General features: G+C 40.5%; 1 protein-coding gene across 1 annotated transcript in view; it reads left to right on the top strand.

Moving 5' to 3' along the window:
* Positions 1 to 25,474, top strand: part of ABHD3 (abhydrolase domain containing 3, phospholipase) — a 44,336-nt gene that overhangs the window by 7,558 nt on the left and 11,304 nt on the right. Inside the window, exons 4-5 of the mRNA XM_045527998.1 lie at positions 8,862 to 8,907; positions 23,100 to 23,212. Coding sequence (XP_045383954.1) covers positions 8,862 to 8,907; positions 23,100 to 23,212 — 159 coding nt within the window. The remainder of the gene's footprint in view (positions 1 to 8,861; positions 8,908 to 23,099; positions 23,213 to 25,474) is intronic.

Below are 25,474 nucleotides of genomic sequence, written 5' to 3'. Positions count from 1 at the left end.
CCCAGGAGTGTGAGGTTGCTGTGAGCTAGGCTGACGCCACGGCACTCACTCTAGCCTGGGCAACAAAGTGAGACTCTGTCTCAAAAAAAAAAAAGAGCGTAGATTTGTGTTTCAAGGCATTTCTTATTCTTGTCACCTTTTTTTTTTTTTTGACTACTTAAAGCATTGATTTTTTTTTTTGTATGGTTTAACAGGATCAAGATCTTTTATTCTACATTGCAGAGTCTACCTGTTGGTAGCAAGGATGCAATTATTCATCGTTTATATTTTTGAGAGAGACTCAAAGTGGGAGATGATGCTGAAAGTAGGTAAAATTTGACTGCTTTCAACCAGGCACAGTGGCTCACACCTGCACGCCTATAGTCCCAGCTACTAGGAAGGCTGAGGCAGGAGGATCCCTTGAGCCCAGGAGTTTGAGGTTGCTGTGAGTGAGGCTGATGCCACGGCACTCTAGCCAGGCCCAACTGAGTGAGACTCTGTCTCAAAAAAAAAGTTTGACTGCTTTTAAATGTTCCTTTACTTTCAACTTTGGGATTTGGGCCTGAGAATTTTTTATCTAGGGAAGTAGCTGGTAATCTAAAGCTAGAGGAGCTTTAGATGAAATTTAGCTTTTCCTGCATCATTAGAGGTGCCTTAGGGGTCATCTGTAGACTCTTCCTGAGGGAGGGAGGATGGAGGAGGACTAACTAAGGAAAATGAGGCAGTGAAACAAAAGGGTGAGTTCTGATTACCTCCCCTTGATCTAAAAGCAGTATCTTAGAAAAGAAATCATTTTAAATTCACACCAGAATATTTTGTAATTCATTTTTTGTTCTTAATGTTTTTATAATTTTGAGAATAAGGCAGTTAACTGATTATTCATGAGACTAGCTAGATTGAGTAATGCAAATTAGAAATCACTGAAGAATTTAGTTTATTTAATGGTATTCTAGAAAAAGTTATGTTGGATACTGACAAGTGGTCCCATTCTCTAGGGAACTAATTGTTAGCTATTCCGCTATAAAATGGCACCTCAATTAACAAACTTTCAGGGACAAAGCTCTTTTTATCAGAGTTGGCGTGCCCTCAAAGGGTACTCTGTGTTCAGAGCACCCGTCTTCTTTGGAAAAAGACTTGAATGTTACTAGCTTAGATAATGCTGAGCAGCCTAGTGAGGTGGTTAAGTGGATTCTTGAGTCAGATCTGCCTGGGTCCAGAACCCAGCTCTGTCATATGCTACCTGTCCGTCCATGGACAAATTATTTAATCTCTCTGCACCTCTGTTCTTTTTATCTGTAACAATACCTACGTCTCGTAGGGTTGTGCGGATTGCATGTAATGTAAATAAAGAACATTAACTAGTACCTGGCCCATAACAAACATTTAAAAAGTAATAGCTATGAAACTTTTAAGGTGTGAATTAGAGCCATTGTGTAGCTTAGGGAAGAGCCTCACTCTTCTAGTCTGGTCAGATGGAAATGAGGTATTTACTGTCTATAGGCCCTAGTACCAAGAAGAAACTATTACAGGGAGGCCCAGAGGCAGCAGTGGGCCTGGCCAGACTAGGGGTTGTATGGGGAGAAGGAAGAAAATGCCTTGCCAAGGTGGAGTGGCTGCTGTAATCTACATTATCCTGTAATACATGGCTCTGACTCTGTTTTATGTGATCAGGTTTCCAGCAATAACTTGTGACACTGGAATAACAATTCCTGTTAGTTCTGAGCACTGTGAATGTAGAGTACTTTTGTTATTAAATAGGGTTTTCTCTCTTTTTTTTTTCCTTATAGATAGGATCGTAATCTGTGGCCTAGGTAGGCTAAAGTACAGCAGTACAGTCATAGCTCGAACTCCAGAGCTCAAGCAATCCTCTTGTCTCAGCCTCCTGAGTAGCTGGGACTACAGGCACGCACCACCACAGCCTGCTAATTTTTGTATTTTTTGTAAAGACAGGGTCTCACTATGTTACCCAGGCTGGTCTCAAACTCCTGGCCTCAAGTGATCTTCTCTCTTTGGCCTCCCAAAATGCTGGGATTACAGGCGTGAGCCACTGCACCTGTCCCCAGTAGGGTTTTCTGTTGGCTACTTAAACTAGGTGTTTAGTTGACAAAATCTACAAAAATATTAGAGACCAGCTAGAATTCATATGAGTAAGATAAAAGATGAGAAGCAGCTGAGTAAATTTTAGTATCAGAGCTATTGGGCGGGGGGAAGATTCCAATAAAATAGCATAAGAGATCATTGAAACAGAATTTTTTTTGTTCTGTTTTTTAAATTTTTATGCTAACCACTAGGCTGTGAAGGAGAATTCTTTTTTTTTTTTTTTCAAGACAGGTCTCACTATGTTGCCCAGGCTGGACTTGAACTCCTGGGCTCAAGTGATCCTCCTGCCTCAGCCTCCCAAATAACTGGGACTATAGACACACCACCACCATGCCTAGCTGAAAGAGAATTTTTTATGCTCGCTTTATCATAAGATTTTTGGCTTTCTCACATTAAAGATACCTTTTCTTAGCTGGATGTGATGGCTCAAGCCTGTAATTGCAACACTTTGGGAGGCTGAGGTGGGAGGATCTCTTGAAGCCAGAAGTTCAAGACCAGCCTGGGCTATGTAGCAAGACTCTGTCTCCACAAAAAAATTTAAAAATTAGCTGAGCATGGTGGCTTACACCTGTAGTCCCAGCTGCTTGGGAGACTGAGGCAGGAGGATCTCGTGAGCCCAGGATTTCCAGTTTGCAGTGAGTTGTGATCATGCCACTGCACTCCAGCTTGGGTGACAGTGAGACTCTGTCTCTAAAAAAAAAAAAAAAAAAGATATCTTTGACTTTTTTCCCCTTGTGACCACTGGTTTTGAAATATTATACCTAAAAAATAAACTGCGTTAAATATTAACTTGCTGGTCTTTTTTTTTTTCTTTTTAACTTATAGAACCACTTAGAACTTTACGATCAGCAAGAGAATCAGAATTGCCACTTTGGTTTGCTACAATTAAATTTAGCTTTGCTAAGTGCCTGCCACACGATAGGCTGTATACTAGGTGCTACGTATAGATTATCTTATTTAATATGTACCCAGTTCCAAGATACGTATTATTAACCACATTTTACCAACCATAAAACAGAATTACAGTGTTAGTAATTTGATCAAATTTAGACAGCTACTGTGTGACAGTCTTGCTACAGATAAATGTATGATTTCTGTTAGGCTTTTTAAAATGCTGATAGTTTTTGAAGACCCTTTTTTTTTTTTTTTTTTTTTGAGACAGAGTCTCGCTTTGTTGCCCAGGCTAGAGTGAGTGCCGTGGCGTCAGCCTAGCTCACAGCAACTTCAAACTCCTGGGCTTAAGCGATCCTACTGCCTCAGCCTCCCAAGTAGCTGGGACTACAGGCACGTGCCACCATGCCCAGCTAATTTTTTTTCTATATATATTTTAGTTGGCCAGATAATTTCTTTCTATTTTTAGTAGAGACGGGGTATCGCTCTTGCTGGTCTCGGAACTCCTGACCTCGAGCAAGCGATCCACCTGGCTCGGCCTCCCAGAGTGCTAGGATTACAGGCGTGAGCCACTGCACCCGGCCAACCCTTTTTTTTTAACTACCGTTTACACCCCTGGATGTCTCAGGGTCTTAGTTTGGGACCAACGAGCTCCTCAAATCCCATGATCGTTGCCTACCAGGATAATGTATACCTGTGATATTATCAGGATTCTGTTTTATCAGAGAAATTCAAGACATGACAGACCAACAAGTCATGTTTCCAACTCAGGGAATAGATTTTGTAGGGAAAGAGTTGAAACAAGAGATAATGAGGTTCCTGAATTATGAATTGACTTTGTTCTCCATTACTATATGATAATCATGAGTTGGGTATGTAATACAGTCAATAATATACTCTTGTTAATTATTGTGTTTGATTTCTGAAGCTGTACATTTTAGAAAAAGATACATGACTTATGTTCATTTGTTTTACTTTCTTATGACCTTAGTAAGCTTGGAAATGTTTAGATATTATCATTTCTTAAAAAAATGTGTATTCTGTTGGATGTAGTGTTCATAAATGTAAATTCAATTAATATAGTTGATAGTGTTATTCAGACTATTTACATCTTTACTGATTTTTTTGTTTCATTGATGGAAGAGTGCTGAAATCAATATGATTTTTTTTTTTTTTTTGAGACAGAGTCTTACTTTGTTGCCTGGGCTAGAGTGCCATGGCGTCAGCCTAGCTCACAGCAACCTCAAACTCCTGGGCTCAAGTGATCCTCCTTCCTTAGCTTCCAAAATAACTGGGACTACAGGCGCTCTCCACCATGCCTGGCTAATCTTTTCTTTCTATTTTTAGTTGCTGGGCTAATTTTTTTTATTTTTAGTAGAGACGGGATCTCGCTCTTGCTCAGGCTGGTCTTGAACTCCTGAGCTCAAGCGATCCTCCCGCCTCGGCCACCTAGAGTGCTAGGATTACAGGCTTGAGCCACCACGCCCAGCCCAATATGATTTTAGATTTTCTATTTCTCCATTTAATTATATTAATTTTTTCTTTCATGTATATGGAAGCTCTGTTATTAGCTACATACACACTTATGATTGTTAGTCTTCCTATGAATTAACTCTTTATCATTATGAAATGTTCTTCTTAATCTCTGGTCATGAAGTCTACTTTATCTGATATTATTATAGCCAGTTCAGCCTTGTTTTGTTTACTGTTTGCATGATATATCTTTATTAATACTTTAACTTTCAAAGTATCTATGTCATTATATTTAAAATGTATTGCTTGTAGATAGCATGTAGTTAGATCTTGCCTTTTTTTTTTTTTTTTTTTTTGTTGAGACAGAGTCTCTATCTGTTGCCCGGGCTAGAGTGAGTGCTGTGGCATCAGCCTAGCTCACAGCAACCTCAAACTCCTGGGCTTAAGTGATTCTCCTGGCTTAGCCTCCCAAGTAGCTGGGACTATAGGCTCATGCCACCACACCTGGCTAATTTTTTCTTTTTTGAATAGCGATGGGGTCTCGCTCTTGTTCAGGCTGGTCTCGAACTCCTGATCTCAAGCAATCCACCCTCCTCGGCCTCCCAGAGTGCTAGGATTACAGGCGGGAGCCACTGCGCCCGGCCTAGATCTTGCTTTTTTATGCAGTCTGACAATCTCCATCTTTAAACTGAGATTTTTGGTCCATTTACATTTAATGTAATTATCAATTATGGTGACTTTAAGGTATACAATTTTTATTATTTTTTATTTTTTTGTTTTTTGAGACAGAGTCTCGCTCTGTTGCCCCTGGCTAGAGTTCAGTGGCATGATCATAGCTCGCTACAGTCTAAAACTCCTGGGCTCAAGTGATCCTCCCACATAAGCCTCCCGAGTAGCTAGGACTACAGGTGCATACAACCATGCCCAAGTAGGTAGGACTACAGGCGCATACAACTAACTATGCCTGGCTGATATTTTCTATTTTTAGTAGAGATGGAGTCTCACTCTTGCACAGGCTGTTCTCGAACTCCTGAGCTCAGCAATTCTCTTGCCTTGGCCTCCCAGAATGCTAGGATTACAGGCATGAGCCACCACGTCCGGCCTTATTTTTTTATATTATTTTATTTTTAGAGATGGAGTTCTCACTATATTGCCCAGGCTGGACTCAAACTCCTGGGCTCAAGTGATTCTCCTGCCTTAGCTTCCCAAGTAGCTGGGACTATAGGCTCATGCCACCACACCTGGCTAATTTTTTCTGTTTTTAATAGCGATGGGGTCTCACTCTTGTTCAGGCTGATCTCAAACTCCTGACCTCAAGTGATCCTCCCACCTCAGCCTCCCGGAGTGCTAGGATTACAGGCGTGAGCCACCTCACCTGGCCTTGTTATTATATTATTATTACCTGAAATCAGTATAGAATGATTAGCTAATCCCTGAATGTTCCTCTCACTCCACCCTTTGCTGATTATTATTGCTATTCTCAGACTCAAAGACTTGGGGAATCTTAGAACTAAAAAATATTTAAGGCTGTCTGATAAAAATCTCTTTATCATGCAGATTTGGAAAGTAGGCCTAGAAAGGTACTCTGTTCCCAAGCAAGCACTTCTTAGTGCTTTTCTTATGTTCCCAAGCTCAGAATCTGCTCCTACTCATGTAGTATTTAAGACCACAACATGTGTTCTGGTAGATCCCTGGCCTTGAACAGATTCAAGGCTCTCTCTGGTCCATCTCACAATAACAGTGGTTCTCAACCAAGGGACACTTTTGCCCCCAGGGAACATTTGGCAATGTCTGGAGACATTTTTGATTGTTATATTGAGGTTAGTTTCTACTAGCATCTGGACAGTAGAAAACAGATGCTATTGAGCATCCTATAATGTACAGGACAGAACTACTTCAAAGAATTATTCAGTCTGAAATGTACCTAGTGCTAAAGATTGAGAAGCTCTGTATTATAGGTGGTCTCTGTCTTTTATTTAACGTTCATTGTTAAAAGGAAACTCAGCTGCTTCCCTGGTTAATAGATTCTGTTGTTACAGAAAGTTCTTCATACCAGATTTATTCTTTATTTGATATTTCTTCTCTTTATAATTTTTTTTTGTTTTGGGAAGAAAATTTAAATAGTTAAAATATGTAAGAAAAATAACTTTTGCAGAACAATTTCCCTCATATGCAAACCCTTTAAAATTGTTTGGGATAAACTGTAAAAGTTGTTTGCTTGAGGTGATGGATACACCAATTACCCTGATGTAACCATCAGGCATTGTATGCCTTATCAAAATATCACATGTACCCCATAAATATGTACAACTATTATGTATCCATAATAATTAAAAAGAAATTGTTACAGAAGTTAACAGGCTTATCAGTGCCTTAGGAACAATAGTTTCACAATCAGCTCTTTTAGCTCTATATGTACAGTGTTCCCTGATAACTGTCAGGGTGGAAGATGGGTTAAATAAAAGAAGCTGGTTGCTTATCACCAGCTGGAGTGGGAGAAAGGGGCAAAATTGCTGCTTTGCTCCCCCCTCTGCCTCATGACCAAGACTAGAAGTATACAATGATGACTGCGGCCAATTGATTAAACATTGTCAGGAACAAAGGCTTATGGAGAGAGGTCAGTACAATTTCGCCTCTAGCAAGAGATGCCAGAGTTATGATCCACTTTCCAAAGTTGCCTGAAGGAAAGTGCAAATATCCCAGTCTGCAGTTTGGAAGAAAATCCCAGATGTATATGCAGTTTTTTCCTGAGTTTGCAGATAGATCATCCTTTTCTTTCCCCTCACTGGTTCCATTGCCTCCTCTCAGTGGCATCACATGATGACATCTTGCCCTAGAAGCCATTTTAATCCTTATTTAACGTTTGCACTCTGAAAGTGTTCTTTTCTGAATGGCTAGGAGCTTCAAGGTTCAAGGTCACAATTAACTGTAGCACTGATTCCTGTATGACTAAGGTGCTTATGCAAGTAAATACAAGTGGCCAACTTAAATTTTATTTATATCTAGTCTGTCTTGTCATTCTTTTTAGCAAGAAAAAAGTAACTGAGCCTGCTCCATCTTTTATGCATATATTTGTAGTATATTTGAGGCTTGTCTTAAATGAGTCAATAAAATGTGATATTTCTAGCTTTTCCTCATATCAGATTTCTAAGGTTTCTTTCAGCTGGACCTAATAAAATTCTCTATGTGACTTTTCAGATGCTAGAGTGAATTCCTTTGCAAAAACATCCTGAATACCACATTGAATGAAGGTGGTGTGCCAGAAGAGAGTCAGAGTTGTGTGTGTTCTGTAGGGCAGTCAGTTCATCAGGGTCTGTGTACAGAGCTTGTACAATGGCCAGCAGCACCCTGAAGGAAGAGAATTTGAATCTTAAATGGCCTTGATTGATTGGATAAGTAAAGCGACAAAAAACAAAATGAATTTATTTACTTTTTTTTTTTGAGATGGAGTCTCTGTCACCTGGGCTAGAGTGCTGTGGCGTCAGCCTAGCTCACTGCAAACTCAAACTCCTGAGCTCAAGCGATTCTCCTGCCTCAGCCTCTCAAGTAGCTGGGACTACAGGCATGTGCCACCACACCCAGCTAATTTTTCTATTTTTAGTAGAGACAGCGTCACACTCTTGCTCAGGGTGGTCTCAAACTCCTGACCTCAAGAGATCCTGCCACCTTGGCATCCCAGAGTACTGGGATTACAGGCATGAGCCACCACCTCCAGCCTAGGTAACTTTAAAGCTAGCATGCTACTAGTAGCTAGCTTTCTGTGAATGCTTGCCTTGAGCCAACACTGATCTAAGCCATTTATGTGACTCGTTTACCCAGGAGATACAAGCAGGATCAGAGGAAACACAAGATAATCTTTCCTCCCCTAGGTCAACTAAACCCCATGTAGTAGCACAGTGCCGGCCCACCCTACTGTCTCAGGCGCCAGGCTCCTTGCAGCTCTACCCTTGTGTACAATTCCAGCTTCCATGTTTGCTGAGCCTTGAGGAAACAAGGCTATTTCTTAGGATATAAATAGATACCTATTAATGTTACAAATGGGTGGAGGACACAATGGGTGGAGGACATATGTTTTTTCTTTGAAACAAACACATTTAAATTTGACTTGTGTTTAGAATCGTTTTAATAACACTTATTGGAGGCTCACATATATGCATAGGAAGAAGGTATAAAAATTCTGCTCATTTGGTAGGAAAAATTAACATGACTTCAATGTACAGTTTCTAATTTGAACCCACAGGTTGAATTTAGAGAACTGGAATTTTATTTAAGTGCATTTAGATGAAATGGTCAAACATTATCATGTCTGTAGAACAGAGTTTTAAAATCTTATTGTGCTCTAAATCAGCATCAGTAAGATGATTTTAATATTATATATCATGTGTAGAAATAACAAAAATTACTTTCCTGATTTTTAGATGTGTGGTTTTTAACAACAGAGGAATGGCGGGAGAGAATCTCTTGGTAAGTAAACTTAAATGAGAACAGTCTTAATTTTTAAAAGAATCATTTCCAGTTTCGTAACAAAAAGCATATTCTTTCTATTTAAAATAACTATTTGTTTATGTAAGCAATACAAGTTCATTGTAGAAAAATACAGATAAGCCAAAAAAAGGAAATCTGTAAGACCCGTAATTATACAACCAAGGAAATCCCCTTAGTCTATGTTCATTCGGATCTTATATATAAATAAAATATATGTAATATACTTTTATAGAAATTAAGATTGTATGTTTTTATTTTACTTTTTTATGTCCGTAGATACTATTGTGACTTAAAGATTTTATTTTATGGAGGGTTGGGAAAAAAAAGATTTTACTTTATAACTAAAATTTTGTACTTACTATAATTTGACATCAGTAGATATTCATCCATATCATTTATAATGCACAGCACATTTCCTTTAAAAATTAACTGGTACAAAACAAACTAGTACAGTGATAGTTTTTTTTTAACCTGTGAAATTTACTTTTGTCATGAAACGGCCTGACTTCATGTTATGTCTTTTTGCTGGATGAAGTTCATGTAGCAGAAATGTTATGTAAACTTTTTCAATTTAAATCAAGTCTTTTTTTTTTCCCCCCTCTAATGTTGAATTTTTGCTAGGATAGAATTTCTTTCAACTCTTAGAATATCATCGGCTCTATCCGCTGTTTAAATCTGTGAGTTGCAATAAGATAATATTACACTCTCTGAAATTTTCTTGCAGCTTTTTACCTTTTAGCCCCTTACCAGCTCAACCATCAAAGGCAATTCTTCCAGAATTGAAAGAAACTTTTTTTTGAGTCATCTATAGAGAATGACATTAAGACTATAAATAAGTCGTGCTGGAAAGAGCTCTTGTACTTTGCTTTACAAGTGACTTAGGCTCTGGAGGGAGTCAAGATCCCTGTGATTTCAAAAGCAAAAAGTTATAAAGTGTTTATGGTCTGACTCAAGTGCCTCATAACAAATAGTTAGATGTGAACGTTCACATTCCCTCATTCGGTCCAGCCTTTTAGGAATCTTGTAGACAGATGGTACTGTAAAGGGAAAGACTTGAATTTGTCACTGTGGCTGTGGCCCAAGCAAATCATTTTGAACAGCTCCTGTCTGCTGTGTGTTCCTCTAGGCGCTTCCATGACACAAAGGGGGAGGAAATGGTCTGAGGCTCTCATGGAAATAATATGCTGCAGAGCCTGTTAGGTCTCTATAAAGTGAGGGACAAAGATTTACTCATTTGGCAGAGCTTCGGTGTGTACCTATTAGATCAGGCACTGTGCAAGACAATAAGGTGAGGAGTATGTATGTTAATGAGACAACCCTAATCCTTAGGAGCTCAAACTTTGGTTATGGGAGAGAGTCAGGTACATAAAAATACACACAACGCAGTGCTCATTGTAACCACAGGAAGATATTAAGGCTACAGAGCACAGAGGGAAGGAAAACGATGTGCCTAGGGACGTGGGAAAACTTCCTATTAGAGGTAACATTTTGAGTTGGATCTTGAAGCCGCCAGAAGAGGAATAGAGACTCTCTTAGTTTAAAGAACAAGGCATTTAAAGAGCATGGAATAGTAACTACTTTCTTGTCGCTGAATGATCATCATCGTCTTTTTATCTAATATTTGTTGAGTCTTTGGAATGTATCAGTCATGTCTTTTCATACTTAATGTTCAGCAATAGAAACAAACCCAGTGATTTGGGTAAGTACAGCCGCCATCATCCCCATTTTCCAGATGAGGAAAATGAGACACAGGCAGGTCAGGAACTTTCCCTGCCAATAAATGGCAGAGCCAGGATTCAGACCCAAGGGATCAGACTATGTCCTTCCTTCTTGACCATTATGCTCTACTCCCTCTTACTATTGAGGAAGTGACAGGAATTCTTCTACAAGGGTCAGGCCAGATTGTGAAGAACCATGTATAGGATCTTAAGAGACCTAGTATGGAACCACTGACATTTTGAAGTGGGGGCATAATGTGATCATGTTCCAGTTTTAGGAGGAGAACTATGTCAGGGATGTGTAGGAAAGAGGTGAAGAGGGGAGGAAGCTGGCGGCTGGGAGACAGGTGGAAAGCAGTTAACTACAGACCTACTCATAATGTGGAGCTTGAAAGCAGATGTAGGAGGGATGAAGAGGAGAGAACAAAAATGAGTGGTATTCATGGGGCAGAAAGAATAGTATTAATTGTATTGTGGGAAGTAAAGAGAGAGGCGTCAAAGGCGCTGATATTTGCTAAAATACAAAATTTAGCAAAATGTACAAGATTGTGGTGTAATAAAGATAATAAGTTCTGCTTTAGATGTTTAGGGTGCTTTTAGATCATCCAGGTAAAATTTCTAGTGAACAGTTGGATATACTGAACTGGTCCTCAGGAGAGATGTGTGAGCAAGAGAGACGAGGGTTGTCAGTGCACAGGGAGGAGCTGGATCCCAGGAGTGGTTGAGATTTCTTAGGAATAGTGAGTAGAGCAAAAGGGGAGAGGTCTATGGGTGGGATCTTAGAAAACAATAAATAAGAAAGAGTAGAGAAAAGAGGAGGAGGAGGCTTCAAAAACATTGTATCCTTAGCATTTAAAGTTAATTAGGAATTTACTGAAAGGAATTTACTGAATTAGGAATTTACATTGAAAGAACGTAGCAACCCAGTAACTTTCACCCATAAACTTTAATTAGACTTTTGAAAAATCTCTAACAATACTTTGAGTTCTCACAAAGGGATAGTATATACACTTTTAAAAAAATATTTAAAGAATTCACAGAGTTCTAAGCCAGCGGATAGGAGTAGCTTGGTTTCTGGGGTCTTAAAAAGTGTGTGGGTTAAATTCTGATGAGCTAACTGCAGCAGATATCTGTGTCAAAATGGAGAATGCAAACTAAGGTGTTAGAGCTACCCTCTGGCAAGCAGCTTGGGTGTGTGTAGCAGAAAGTACCTTGGACTCAGTAAGAAGCCCCAAGTTAAAGTTCTGTTCTCACAACTATCCACCTAAGCAATAGAGAAAAAGTCATTTCTGTATCTCTTTTTTTTATCATTATCTGAAAATGATAATATAATAATATGCACTTGCCAACTCACAAGGATGTTTGAAGTTCACATGGAATAATGAATATGAAAATATCTTGTAAAACAAAGCTTTTTTATGTAAGGCATAATTGCTACTGCTCTTAGGTCATTAGGGCACAAAAAGTATATATTTAATTATAATTCACTCCCTTACATTTCTTTTTTAAAGTAGTTCTAAAAGGATATAATTATAATTACATTCTGGTCATTCTACATTCTTATTCTTTCTTAAGTTGGATCACAAAAACAAGATGCCAATATTATCAGGTAAGGGCTAAATTTGATATTTAGATCCCTTGATAATCCTTTCTGTTCTAGAGCTATGAACAGTTACTGTTTCATACTAGGGGAACTCTTATGTTTGTTTATTTTATTTATTTAATGTTTGTTTATACTTCTCTTTGTTCCAGAAAGAATTTAGTGTGGCTCAGACCCAGAGTAAGAAAGACCTTAGAGTAGGCTTAAAAAAACACAAAAGGCCGGGCGCGGTGGCTCACGCCTGTAATCCTAGCTCTGGGAGGCCGAGGCGGGTGGATCGCTCGAGGTCAGGAGTTCGAGACCAGCCTGAGCAAGAGTGAGACCCCGTCTCTACTAAAAATAGAAAGAAATTATCTGGCCAACTAAAAATATATATACAAAAAAATTAGCCGGGCATGGTGGCTCATGCCTGTAGTCCCAGCTACTCGGGAGGCTGAGGCAGTAGGATCGCTTAAGCCCAGGAGTCTGAGGTTGCTGTGAGCTAGGCTGATGCCACGGCACTCACTCTAGCCCGGGCAACAAAGTGACACTCTGTCTCAAAAAAAAAAAAAAAAAAAAAAACACAAAAGATGAATCAGCAAAGATCAAACAGAAAGAAACTGTCTCTATCTGAAATTAACCCACAGGAACTAGCAGAGGTGAAGTGGAATTTAGGGTAGCAGTTCTCCTGGGAGTGGAACAATTGTGAAAGTAAAGTGTTTGCTGTAATATGTTAGAGATACACTTAGAATTTATAGAGATTACTATGGCTCCTGCAAAGGAGAATTAGGAACTAGAAATTTTCTTTTTTTCTTTTTTAAAGTGAAAGCAAGTTTTATTTAGAAAGTATAGAAAATCTACTCCACAGACAGAGCAGAGGCTTGTTCTCCCTGTGGAGGAGAACTGGCTGGAACTAGAAATTTCTACCACCATATTGTCCTCATTTTCCATTAGTCATTGCAAGATTGAGGGAAAGCCAAAGACCTTTATCACTAGGAATTAGAAGCTTGTACCTTGCCTCTCTGGGGCTGTTCACTGTGGGAAACAGCTGAGCCTCAGACATTCCTTCAGGGTTCTGGGAGCCCTCGGAGTAAATGAGACCTTTTCTTCTCTAAGATTGGTTTTCAAGGATGGGAATCCAGGAATCTGAGTTAGCCACAATCTCCCTAATGTTACTTCATGTACTTTAGGGATGATAATTTACAAAGAACTTAGCCACATTTGAGTTGAAAGCTACATATGGGCCTTTTTGTTTTTTTGGTTTTTTGGTTTTTTTTTTTTGCAACAGAGTCTCACTCTCTTACCTGGGCTGAGTGCCGTGTCATCAGCCTAGCTCACAGCAATCTCAAACTCCTGGGCTCAAGCAATCCTCCTGCCTCAGCCTCCCGGGTAGCTGGGACTACAGACATGCGCCACCATGCCCGGATAATTTTTTTCTATTTTTAGTTGTTCAGCTAATTTCTTTCTATTTTTAGTAGAGACAGGGTCTCACTCTTGCTCAGGCTGGTCTCGAACTCCTGACCTTGAGCGATCCTTCCGCCTCAGCCTCCCAGAGTGCTAGGATTATAGGCGTGAGCCACTGCGCCTGGCCTGCTGACTTATACTTTTAAATGAGTAAATTGGATAGTGTGTGAGTTATATCTCATAAAGCTATAAAAAGAAAAGCCACCTTCAGGTGCTTTCCACTTCAAGTTAGAGCCAGCTCAGCAGGTAAGGGAGAGCCAACAAGGTCAAGTGAAAGTCGGAAGACACTTTAAAGCAGTGCTGTTCACAAAGTATGGCCTGTGGACCAACCTCTGCTCCTCAAACCGTCAAACAGCAGCCCCTGGCAAGCTGAGGGGCTCCGACAGAACGTAAGCCAGTTTATGAATTATAGAAGCAGAGGGTAGAAAATCACTGATAGCATATTTTAAGTGTTCTCACCACAAAAAAAATATTGTGTGAGTTAATGCATATGTTAATTAGCTTGATTTGGCCATTCCACAATGTATACGTATTTCAGTACATCATATTGTACACAATAAATATATACAATTTTTGTCAATTTAAAAAACGAAATTAATTTTTTAAAAAGAATGGTTAATATCTCCCTCCCTCCCCCCAAAAAAGAATAAACCAACTTCGGTTCCCCCTCACACTGTTTAGATAAGCTGCCTCTCCCTTCCCCCCTTAGCAGTCCTTTCTTTTCTTTTTTTCTTTGAGACAGAGTCTCACTCTGTTGCCCGGGCTAGAGTGAGTGCCGGGGCGTCAGTCTAGCTCACAGCAACCTCAAACTCCTGGGCTCAAGCAATCCTCCTGCCTCAGCCTCCCAAGTAGCTGGGACTACAGGCATGCGCCACCATGCCCGGCTAATTTTTCTATATATATTTTTAGTTGGTCAGATAATTTCTTTCTATTTTAATAGAGATGAGGTCTTGCTCTTGCTCAGGCTGGTCTCGAACTCCTGACCTCGAGTGATCCACCTGCCTCGGCCTCCCAGAGTGCTAGGATTACAGGTGTGAGTCACCGCCCCCGGCCAGCAGTCCTTTCTTAATGAAGAAACAACTCGCTGATGAAGAAACAACTCGCTAACTCGCATTCTGATGCCACAGCTTATGTCTTCCTGGACTGGCACTCCGGGTGGCTCTGCTTAAGAGGATCTCAAATGCTAGAAACCTTCCACAGCTGAGGACACCTGGAGAAGTAGGGTGACTGACGTGAAGTCATAAAGCTGGTTAGTGGCCTTAGGGCAGGAACTCAGCCTGTCTAGTCCAGTGGCTTGACCTTTCAATACTGGCTTCCGGTCAAGTCAGACTGAAAATCTGAGGGTAGAGGGAAGCAGTGTTTTCTGTGAGAGGATTCTCTCCTCAACCCCAGATTCTTTGCTTGGTTAAGGATTCAGATCTAGAAAAATCTGCTCTTGTTTCTTAGTAAGCTTTTCCATGGAAGCTAATAGGGTTGGAGGGACTTAGAGCTCTTTCCCTTCCTGAGCTGTTTTCTGAGGCAGGCGTTCAGAGAGGGTTAGGGGACCAACCTCCCCGTATGTCCTAAGGAAGGAGGGATTTAGAGGGCAGGGCCAGCCAGGGCACTATTCCCTTGTCACACTTGCACCTTCAGGCACTCTCTTTCCCACATTCAATACCTCCCTGCTCTACACTTTGTCCCACCCAAGTCAGCCCTTTCCCAACTGCTCCAAAAATAACGTCTTCCTCTTCCCTTCACCTACATCATAACCTTGCAACTTGGGAAGGTTGGTCTCAGCCAGAATGTGGGTGTGAACACACTTAATCCTTGAGAATTTTCTCCTAACTTTGATGAGTCCAGGCCAGTAATATCAACTGTTATAAGTGGTGGGCACACAACTGATTGTACAGTTTTCTATATTTAAAATTCTTTTCAAAATAAAAAGAGTATTAAATAATTAAAGAGTTTTAGAAATCATCATAATAATTTAATAGCTAGCTACCATTTATTGAATGCTTAATATGTAGCAGGTGATCCTATAAGGTGTGAGATGTTTGGGAGTACTTCCCCATGTGCTGCAAGGAATCCAAGGGATTGGGACCCCCATAGAACTAGATGTCCCTTCTCCCAAGTCACTCTAGGTAGGTTTTATCATTCTTGTCAGCATCCTCCTCTCTCGGCTTAGCTCTTACCCCATTTCTTTTATTCTCTGAGCATAGAATCCTCTGTGGCTGTGCACTAGAATTCTCTGGGAAGCCTTGAAAAATACTGATCCCTGAACCCCATGCCCCAGAGATTTTGATTCATTTGGAGTCCAGGTGTCTGTCATTTTTTTCAGCACTCCTCCGTGAGTTTAATGTGTGAACCCCTGCCAGGTGGTGAGTGGTCCTACATGCAGCAGCCTCCCTGACCCAGATGAGCCACGTCTGGCTCCAAACCCAGCCAGGGTAGAGCATGAGATTTGCTTCTTAGGAGCCTGGACTGAAAATAACTCCTGTCTGCCTGGCTGACCTTCTGTAAGCCGCTAGCAAAACTGCTCATTTATTGGTGTAGCTGGCTGGTCTTGTAAGCATGACTGCACGAGCATGTACCGCGGCCATCTGGAGCATTAGCAGGAATGTCGCACAGAGGCCAGCTTGGCCTCAGAGTTGGCCAGGAAATTTCCTGGGGCCCTTTGTTTTGTGGTTAGTTATTTTTAAAAATTAGCAAACTCCCAGGCAAATTTAGACACTTGGTCATTTTCTATGTCTGTGGATGACTAGGTGAAATGATTGTTCATTAAATTGCTGGTTTTATGTATGTGGAATACTTTTCTTTTCTCTGACTTCTTACTTAATGAACTCATTCCAAAAATAAGATGAATTTTCCTAGAGACAGTTTGGGCAGTTCACTAGATACTGGACAGGGGATGGGTGGGATGAAAACAAACCACCCTGTAGAGATCAATTAAGCACATAATTAGTCCTCTATTAGAGAAGGATTATTCCTTTTGATGGAGCCCACATCCACACAAGAATCACAGAGCTCATGTAATAGCATCTTATCAATATTTGAGTGCAGATAGTGAAATACTTGAGAGATGAAGACTGTAAAATAAAACATTCTAGCTTCCTGATAAAATATTCTAAGTTCCCAATGTTTATCAGACATTAACAATAAAGTAGATGTGAAATTTAAATGATTTTTTAAAAAGACGTTTATGTGTCTTTTCAGTTTTCATTTTGCCAGGCAGAAAACTAAAATCCTAGGCAGCCTGGTTCAGTATTGGATGTGTGGTAACCCCACCCCTGAGAGAGAGGGATTCTGAGTCCTGCTCTCTACTGCAGATTAGCAAATTAATCTCCTCCAAGAATAGCTAGAGAGAGTCAGGCTACCTGATTAACAGGGTGAATTTTAAAATTTCTTTCTAGATCAAAAAAAATTTTTAATGAAAATTTTTAAAAATTTAATTCTAAAACAGATATTCTAAACCCAGGACAAGAAAATTATCTTTCAGGTTAGGGAGAAATCAGTTTGTCTACTTTTCAGAAGCCCTTAGTTGATTAAGGAGGATAAATTAGATGTAGTTCATAAATATAAGATATATACTTTATTCTTTTCCTATTATATATGAATAATTAGGAATTAATTATATTTCATTATTCTCTTCAATACATTTTTTAAAAAATAACCTTTAACAGCCATTAAACAGAGTACTATTGTTTACTCTCTGACCATAGCTGTAGTTTTTTTGTTTTTTTTTTTTTTGAGACAGAGTCTCACTCTGTCACCCGAGCTAGAGTGCCGTGGCGTCAGCCTAGCTCACAGCAACCTCAAACTCCTGGGCTTAAGCGATCCTACTGCCTCAGCCTCCCGAGTAGCTGGGACTACAGGCATGCGCCACCATGCCCGGCTAAGTTTTCTATATATATTTTTACCTGTCCATATAATTTCTTTCTATTTTTAGTAGAGACGGGGTCTCACTCTTGCTCAGGCTGTTCTCGAACTCCTGAGTTCAAACAATCCACCCGCCTTGGCCTCCCAGAGTGCTAGGATTACAGGCGTGTGCCACCGCGCCCGGCCCAGAGCTGTAGTTGAAAAATTTAAGCAATCTTGGTTTATAATTATTGTCAAATTATGTCCAAACATCTGTTGGAAGGTTATGTATCTTTTCGATTTTCTGCACTTTTCCAGAATACTTTTTCCATCTCATCTCACCTGGGAGTTTTAACCACACAGCTGAACCATGCCAGGTCTTCCTTCATCCCTTTTCTGATGAGGTGGTTTCACCTACTTCTGTCGTGGAAACATAGACAAAGACAGGAATTACTGCAATAGAATAGTTGTTGGTTGTATTAGTAGCCCTAGTAGCTGAGAATTAACTGAAGTCTTTTGTCTAAAAAGGTTCTCAGTTTCAGAATATTGGGGAATCATGTAAAAAATAAATAATAAATAAAAAGCTACTCAGCCAGGCTCAGTGGCTTCAGCCTGTAATCCCAGCACTTTGGGAGGCACAGGCAGGAGAATCTCTTGAGGAGAGGAGTTTGAAACCAGCGTATGCAACATAGCAAAATTCTGTCGCTACAACAAATCTTTTAAAGAGGCTGAGTGGGAGGATCGCTTGAGCCCAGGAGTTCGAGGTTGCAGTGAGCTGTGGATCACACCACTGCACTCCAGTGTGGGTGACAGAGTGAGACCCCCACCTCATAAATTGATAGATAGCTTCTAGTTGTATCTGCAGGCCTGAAGACAATTTTTGCAAACCTTACCAATTTGGTGTTTTGCCCCCTAAGTGTCTTTGCTATGTATTGTGGGTGAATCTTTCCTTCAATGGGTCCCACGTTCTGTAGGCTCTGCTTGTTTCTAACTTTAGATCCTGTGAGGAAAGAAGACGTGTGATGTTTCCTGTTGGAGCCCATCGAATAGCAATAGGTTGTGTGATATAACCACATAATTTGGCATATCAGAATTTATTAACCGGGTCTTCTCACTTTCAGTTCTGTGTGTCTCAGGTCAATTTGACAAGTGTTGCTGACTGTCAGAGAGTAACAGAGAGAGACTCGCATGGGGTAGCGAGGCAGGGAGCAGTCTCGACAGGGCAGTTAAGGGTAGAATTGGGGAAGGCTGAGAGGTCCTAGAGGACAGGGCCAAGTCTTCCCTGCTGTGACATTTATCCAAGACACAATGTCAACAGGCAGTATTGACAGTAAAGGACACCAGGCAGGTAAAGTTTATTCAGGTGGCAAGGATATTAAGCAGTCTAGCAGGCCGGATGAGGTGGCTCACATGTGTAATCCTAAGCACTGTGGGAGGCCAAGGCGGGAGTATTGCTCAAGGTCAGGATTTCGAAACCAGCCTGAGGAAGACTGAGAGCCCTACGAAAAATAGAAAAAATTAGCTGGGCATGTTGTTGCACACCTGTAGTCCCAGCTACTCAGGAGGCTGAGGCAGGAGGATTGCTTGAGCCCAGGAGTTTGAGGTTGCAATGAGTTATGATGATGCCACTGCACTCTAGCCAGGGTGACAGACCAAGACCCTGTCTCAAAAAAAAAAACCAAAAAAAAACAGAGTTATGATGATGCCACTGCACTCTAGCCAGGGTGACAAAGCAAGACCCTGTCTCAAAAAAAAAAAAGAACAGAACAGCAGTCTCCCCTTGGCCTGAATCTGTACATATGGAGAAATAATAAGATACAGAGCTGGAAAGGTTACTTGGCATCATATTGTAGAGGGCCTTGAACACTTGGCAGAGAAATTTGTACTTAATTCAAGCAATGGAAGGATAATGAAGAATTTTAAGCAGAAAGACTGTCATGCTTAGAGCTGGAAGTGTTCTTTAGGAAGATTAAATCTGACAGTGCATTGGATGTAGGATTATAGACGATTATGAGGAAAACTGGGAGTCAGCCAGCGAAGAGGTTATTGCAGCAGTCCAACTGAGAGGAAAAAGGCCTGGGAGTAGAGACAGTTGATTTCAGAGCCTCACCTGCTGGGCACACACCATTCCCACGCATGCCTGCCCAAGCGTGTCAACCGCAAGCACCTACATCTCTTTGACTGGGGGCCTTCCCTAGCCACTGAAGGGCCACCTGCAAGTGCTAGAGAATTAATGTCCTCCAGGGGTAGCCTTCCACCAGTGGCTGAAGGGAATTTGCAGATAAATAACTGGGCTCACTTGCGACTCAGCTGGGATAGTTTTAAGCTTTGTTCAACAAGGTCTCCCGGAGGACCCCAAGGGGATTGAGTCTTACTTGCCCATTGCCATAACTGCTTGGTAACATTTTCTTTATTGACTTCTTACCTTTCTTGACTTGTCTTGCTGGGAATCTGGTGCTTCCTTGCATCACCTTCCAAATGGACTGCCTGCCCTCAACATCCTCACCTCAGGGCCCTCTTCAGAAAAATCCAACTGACCAGGCCTTTACTAGAGTGGAAAGAAAGGGTTTTCCGTGTTTCCTGAAGAGATGCTGAGGAGAAAGAAGCTGCAGGACTTGGCAGTTTATTGGCTGTGCGGTTAAGGGAGAGAGAGAAGGCAATGTCACCTGCAGCTGTAACTAAGGAAACAGAGGTGCCATTGATAGAAAAATAGGAAGTTAGGAGCCTATGAGGAGCTTTGATTAAGAGGAAAAAAGGGTTTACTTTTGGGAATTTTGAGTTTGAAGTACTGTTAGAACATTACAGGGAAGCTGCCTTCTAGAACTTGGAAATTTGGGTCTGGAGCTCAGGATGAAAGTAAGAGCATAGGGGTGTATTTAGGTTTGGTCACAGAGTAGAAGAAATTGATGAAGATATAGGGGTGAAAAAGACCTTCGGGAATTGGATATTGACCAGAGAATGAGCAGGTACAAGCCTAAGATAAAATTTTTGGGAATGAGTACCCACATTTCAGGTTGGGGGGAAAATGACAGAGACTGGGTAAGAAATGGAAAGCTAGCAGCATGGGGAGAACCAGGATATTTAATTAATATATCAGACTGTATATTGCTTTATCTAGAGTGAAGGCAGTGCCACAAAAAAACACTCCTTTACTGGAAATGTTATGAGTTTTGATCTTAATGTAATCTGTTTGGAGAAAAACATTTAGAGAAAAATCAGACCTTATATCTGAGGGCACCAGATAATTGATTTATTTACTATTTACCTCATGGAACCCTGGCGCTCAACAAGAGTTAGTTCACTTACTATGAACATATAATCCAGGCTCTGCTACTTTGTGATCTTCGGCAAACTACTCAGTATTACTGGGCCTTAATTTCCTTGTGTGTAAATAAGGGACCAGGTAACCTCTGTAGTTTTTCCTGACACTAAAATTCTATGAGCCTAGTAATTTTCCATAGGCTATTTTTTTCATGCCCTAACTCTGTGTGTGTCTATGTGTCAGTGTGTACGTATGCATGTGCCCCTACATATACACACATACATCACTTAACGCTGCGGTCCCCAACGCCCAGTCAGTGGCCTGTTAGGAACCGGGCTGCACAGCAGGAGGTGAGCGGCAGGTGAGCAAGCGAAGCTTCATCTGTGTTTACAGCTGCTCCCCATTGCTGGTATCACTGCATAAGCTCTGCCTCCTGTTAGGTCAGCAGCACCATTAGATTCTCATAGGAGCTCGAAGCCTACTGTAAACTGCACATGCCAGGGATCTAGGTTGCATGCTCCGTAGGAGAATCTAATGCCTGATGATCTGAGGTGGCGCTGAGAGGGCAATGCTAGTACTGGGGAGCAGCTGCAAATACAGATTATCATTAGCAGAGAGGTTCGACTGTACAATAAATGTGCTTGAATCATCCCAAAATCACTGCCCCCCACTCCCAATCTGTATGTGGAAAAATTGTGTTCCATGAAACCCATCCCTGGTGCCAAAAAGGTTGGGGACCACTGACTTAAAGCCTGTATAACAGGAGGACATGTTGAGGACTATTCATAAATAATTCAGAAATTTTAAAGCTGTGTAGTGTGAATAGATTTGAATGTAATAAAAATGCTGAGTAAGGATTTCTTCACCTAAATTCTCATGACAAATTCTGAAGTCAGTATGATAAGCATGGTAGAAGACACTGTTCTAGTGTAGATTTTACATTGAACTTGTGCCCCTCAAGGGCGTTTAATTGCAAAGTACTTTTTAAGTATCTCAGGATAGTCACTTATTATCTGTTAAGATGTTATATTAATAGGAGTTATTTAACATCTCTAAATTCAGTTTCCTCATTTATAAAATAGATATAATGACAGGATCTTCCTCAGGGTTTTGTGGACACAAATATAATGATTCTATAAATGTGAGCCATTGTAAATACTGTCAGGTTAACGTTTGTCTTTTGGAGAGTTACATATTTGCAGATTTCAAAAAAAAATGACAGTTGCAATAGGCCGTGTTTCAGGAATGAGTTTAATTGGAGGGATTGCTGAAAACTGTAATTTTCTCAGACTATTTATTAGAGATTGAACGGCGAGTGATACATAACCTTCTTAGTGATCATGGTTTGTTGGAATAATAAAATTGGGTGGTGCAGGTGACTAGTGTCCATATTTTTAATAGAGTGATGTTAACAGATTTATCTCCCTGTTATTAACTTTCTGGTTATTTTTCTCACGTATACTTTATTCATACATACATGTTCACATATATTCTACAGAGAGGATTGCCTCCTCCTTCCAGATCTCAAATGAAACATCTGTGATGCTTTTCAGCTACAAACAAAACCTTATCGATGAAATTCACATGAAAACCATTTGTTTAAATGCATTATGTATTGAGGCATAATCAGCTTTACATATTTTAACATTTTAAGTGTCTTTTGCAGTGTAACACAGCTGGGACTATGTGCATGCATATATACTGTTGTAAAAGAAAACATTTGATTAGTAAATCAGAATTATTTTGCTTGATCTAGAGCAAAGGCAGCACGAGGAAACCACACTCCTTCACTAACAGCACTCAAAGTGGAGAAGACAGTTTCCTAGTTAGAAATTAGCTACAATTTAAAATTTTTGCGGCACAGTTGGAAAGCCATTTTTGCTGGCTTGCTTGTTTTTTAATAAAGAATTATTTTGGCTTTCTCAGGCTTAGATTGTTTTATTTCTACAAAAAAAACCATAATTCTCCACTTTTTCTTCCTAAGTCGACTGCTCTTGTTAAGTTGGAGACACATTTGCATACGGTATTTCGTATCTGTTTCATTTAAGGTATTTGTATTGGTCGTGCCCTGTTTGCATCAAGCCTTCCTTGCATGTTCACAGGCTTTTTGTTAGTGCCAACTCAAATCGTGTTGGCTTTAAATGGCATATATGTGCACTGCAAGATATGAAAATGATAAATCATTATTACTGTAGTATGTGCAAAGGTGGTTTTCTCATATTTATGACGTCTTGCTCTTATTTAACATTTCTGCATTATGTAAATCATTAACTTCACATTTTAATTTTTGTGCTTTACTTGTCATTACTTCCAGACGCCAAGGACTTACTGTTGTGCTAACACTGAAGACCTGGAGACAGTTATCCACCATGTGCACAGCCTGTTCCCCTCTGCTCCTTTTCTGGCAGCTGGGGTTTCAATGGGAGGGTAAGATCTTCCTTTTCCAAAATACTATCTGAGAGGGAAGCAGTCTTGTTGGCTATCTCTTTCAGAGGACTATAAGCTAGCTGCAAAGACATTTTAAAATAAATATCTGATTATTTTTATCATATTTTATCACATGTGGTTGAATGAAGGAAGGAAAGAATTAATTTCAGGTGAATTTTAACAATTTTAATGGACCACTAACTACCAGTCACTGCAGTGAAAAGGACATAAGTACTCTGGGTTTTGTGAGCTTGGAGGCTCAGCTGAAGCCCATGAGGTTGGTTCACATCACTCAGTGGTTGCCACACTGACCTGACTCCCTGACACACCCCAGCCACCCCAGCCACCCCTCTCACTGGTTGGGAAGCTGAGCTGGTAGCACGACTTTCATTCCTCCTGTCACAGAAATAATCACCTATTGCTCTTTCCAACTGCAGTGGCCTTCAAAATTATTTTTCCCCAGGTGGTATTTTGTTTTGTTTTGTTTTACAGTTGCTGGGCAAATGGATCTACTATGGAGTGCTCTCCTAGACACTGAAATTTGGTTGTTCACCCCCTACTCCAGCTGCTATTTTAAGCACGTGAATATTATAATTTGCGCTGCTTGCCATTACTTTAGGCCTTATTTGGAACTTTTATTTGCCATGTTTAGATAAAGGCTTATTTCTACTACTAATTGTTGTTGGTTGGTGTTCTAGTGGCAGTGAGCTTAAGGAAATCCAAAATTTTTATTATCTGGCGTGTTACCATGCTTTAGATTCCCTAAACCATTGTCCAAAACTACTTTTTAACATCAGGAAACACTTGAAATAGAAAATGGTATTTTTTTCTTAATTTAATAATTGATTTATTTGTCATTTCAGTTTTCAAAATAGTTTATTTATTTGAAAATGAGCAGCCTTTACAAATGATATGCTCTGAAAAATAAGCTTTAACTACAGCTTTTTAGTTTCTGATAAACATAAAACTAAGAGAAAAGAATACATTTCTTACATTAGCATGGAAGCTCTGACTTGACCTACTAAAGGAAGAAATCTAAATCAATGCAGAAAAACCCAGGCAGAATCTCTGAATTGTGCTTAACGGACAGAATTTAGCTTCTGTTTCTTTTGCCCCATAATGTGACCTTAAAGAACAGGGTAAGGGCTGAACTTTTTTCTCTTAATCATACAAATTCTTGACTTTTTAAAAGGCCAGACCTTACATAAACAGGCCCAGATTCTCTATTCAGAAGCTCCTGGGAAATGTCTATTCAGGCTGCCTTGAGCCCTCAGTGCCTGGAGGCAGAACTTGACCATTAGCCTTTACAACTGGTTGAATATTAATGTCTTGTAAATTGTTTGAAGGAAGCACCCTTTCTAGTTGCCTAGCACTGTAACACGGCCCCAAGTGGGCTTACCACTTGGGGATGTGTTTTACAGCTTGACACATTTTTTTCTTATGGAGATGCAACTGACAAAGGCAGTCTGTGAAGATCCTTATGCCCAGTGCCCCTGTGATCCCCACACCTGTGATGCCTGAGGCCAAGGGTGGGCTTTGAGCCAGAACTGAGTCTAGTCAAGGAACCCACGCCACTCTAGACCCAGTCAGATCCCAGTCTCCTAATAAGCTGGTAAATAAGCTTCAAAAATGTATAGAAAATTCTAAAATGTATAAAAGTAAAAACAGAAGTATCCCCATAAACTCATCATTCAGCCTTAATAATTATCAAATCTCCCAACTCTGACTGTCATGGCCCATCCAGTTTCATTGCCCGCTGCTCAAGAGGAAACCAATACCCTGAGACAGGTGTTGCCACGGGGAAAGAGTTTGATATCGCAGGCACCATGCGAGGAGAAGGGAGGAAATTCTCACATCTGTCTCCCCGAGAATTTGGGAGAAAGGATTTTTAAAGGAAGTTTGGCAGGCAAAGGGCGAGGCAGTTGGGTCTGCTGATTGGCTGGGTTCCAGGTGGAACCATAGGGACGGTAGAAACTGTCTTGTGCTGAGCTAGTTCCTCGTTGGGGGTCGAAAGACCAGTTGAGTCAGTTCCTTGGTATGGACCACTGGTCCAGGTGGGGCAGCCAGTCCTCTGGGGATGCAGTGCCTACAAGATATCTCTAAAACAAGCCTTAGGTTTCACAAGGTGATGTTATCTATGGGAGCAATGAAGAAAGCTAAGAGGTTGGTCCAAGTGCGGTGGTGTTTACAACTAATTGACCACAACCAGTTACAGATTCCTTTGTTCCTTCTCCACTCCCACTGTTTCACTTGACCAGGAAA

This window comes from Lemur catta, chromosome 16 (genome assembly GCF_020740605.2).
Source record: "Lemur catta isolate mLemCat1 chromosome 16, mLemCat1.pri, whole genome shotgun sequence".
Lineage (NCBI taxonomy): Eukaryota > Metazoa > Chordata > Mammalia > Primates > Lemuridae > Lemur > Lemur catta.
Note: the sequence above shows the minus strand (reverse complement) of the source record. Positions and strands in the feature narration are given on the sequence as shown.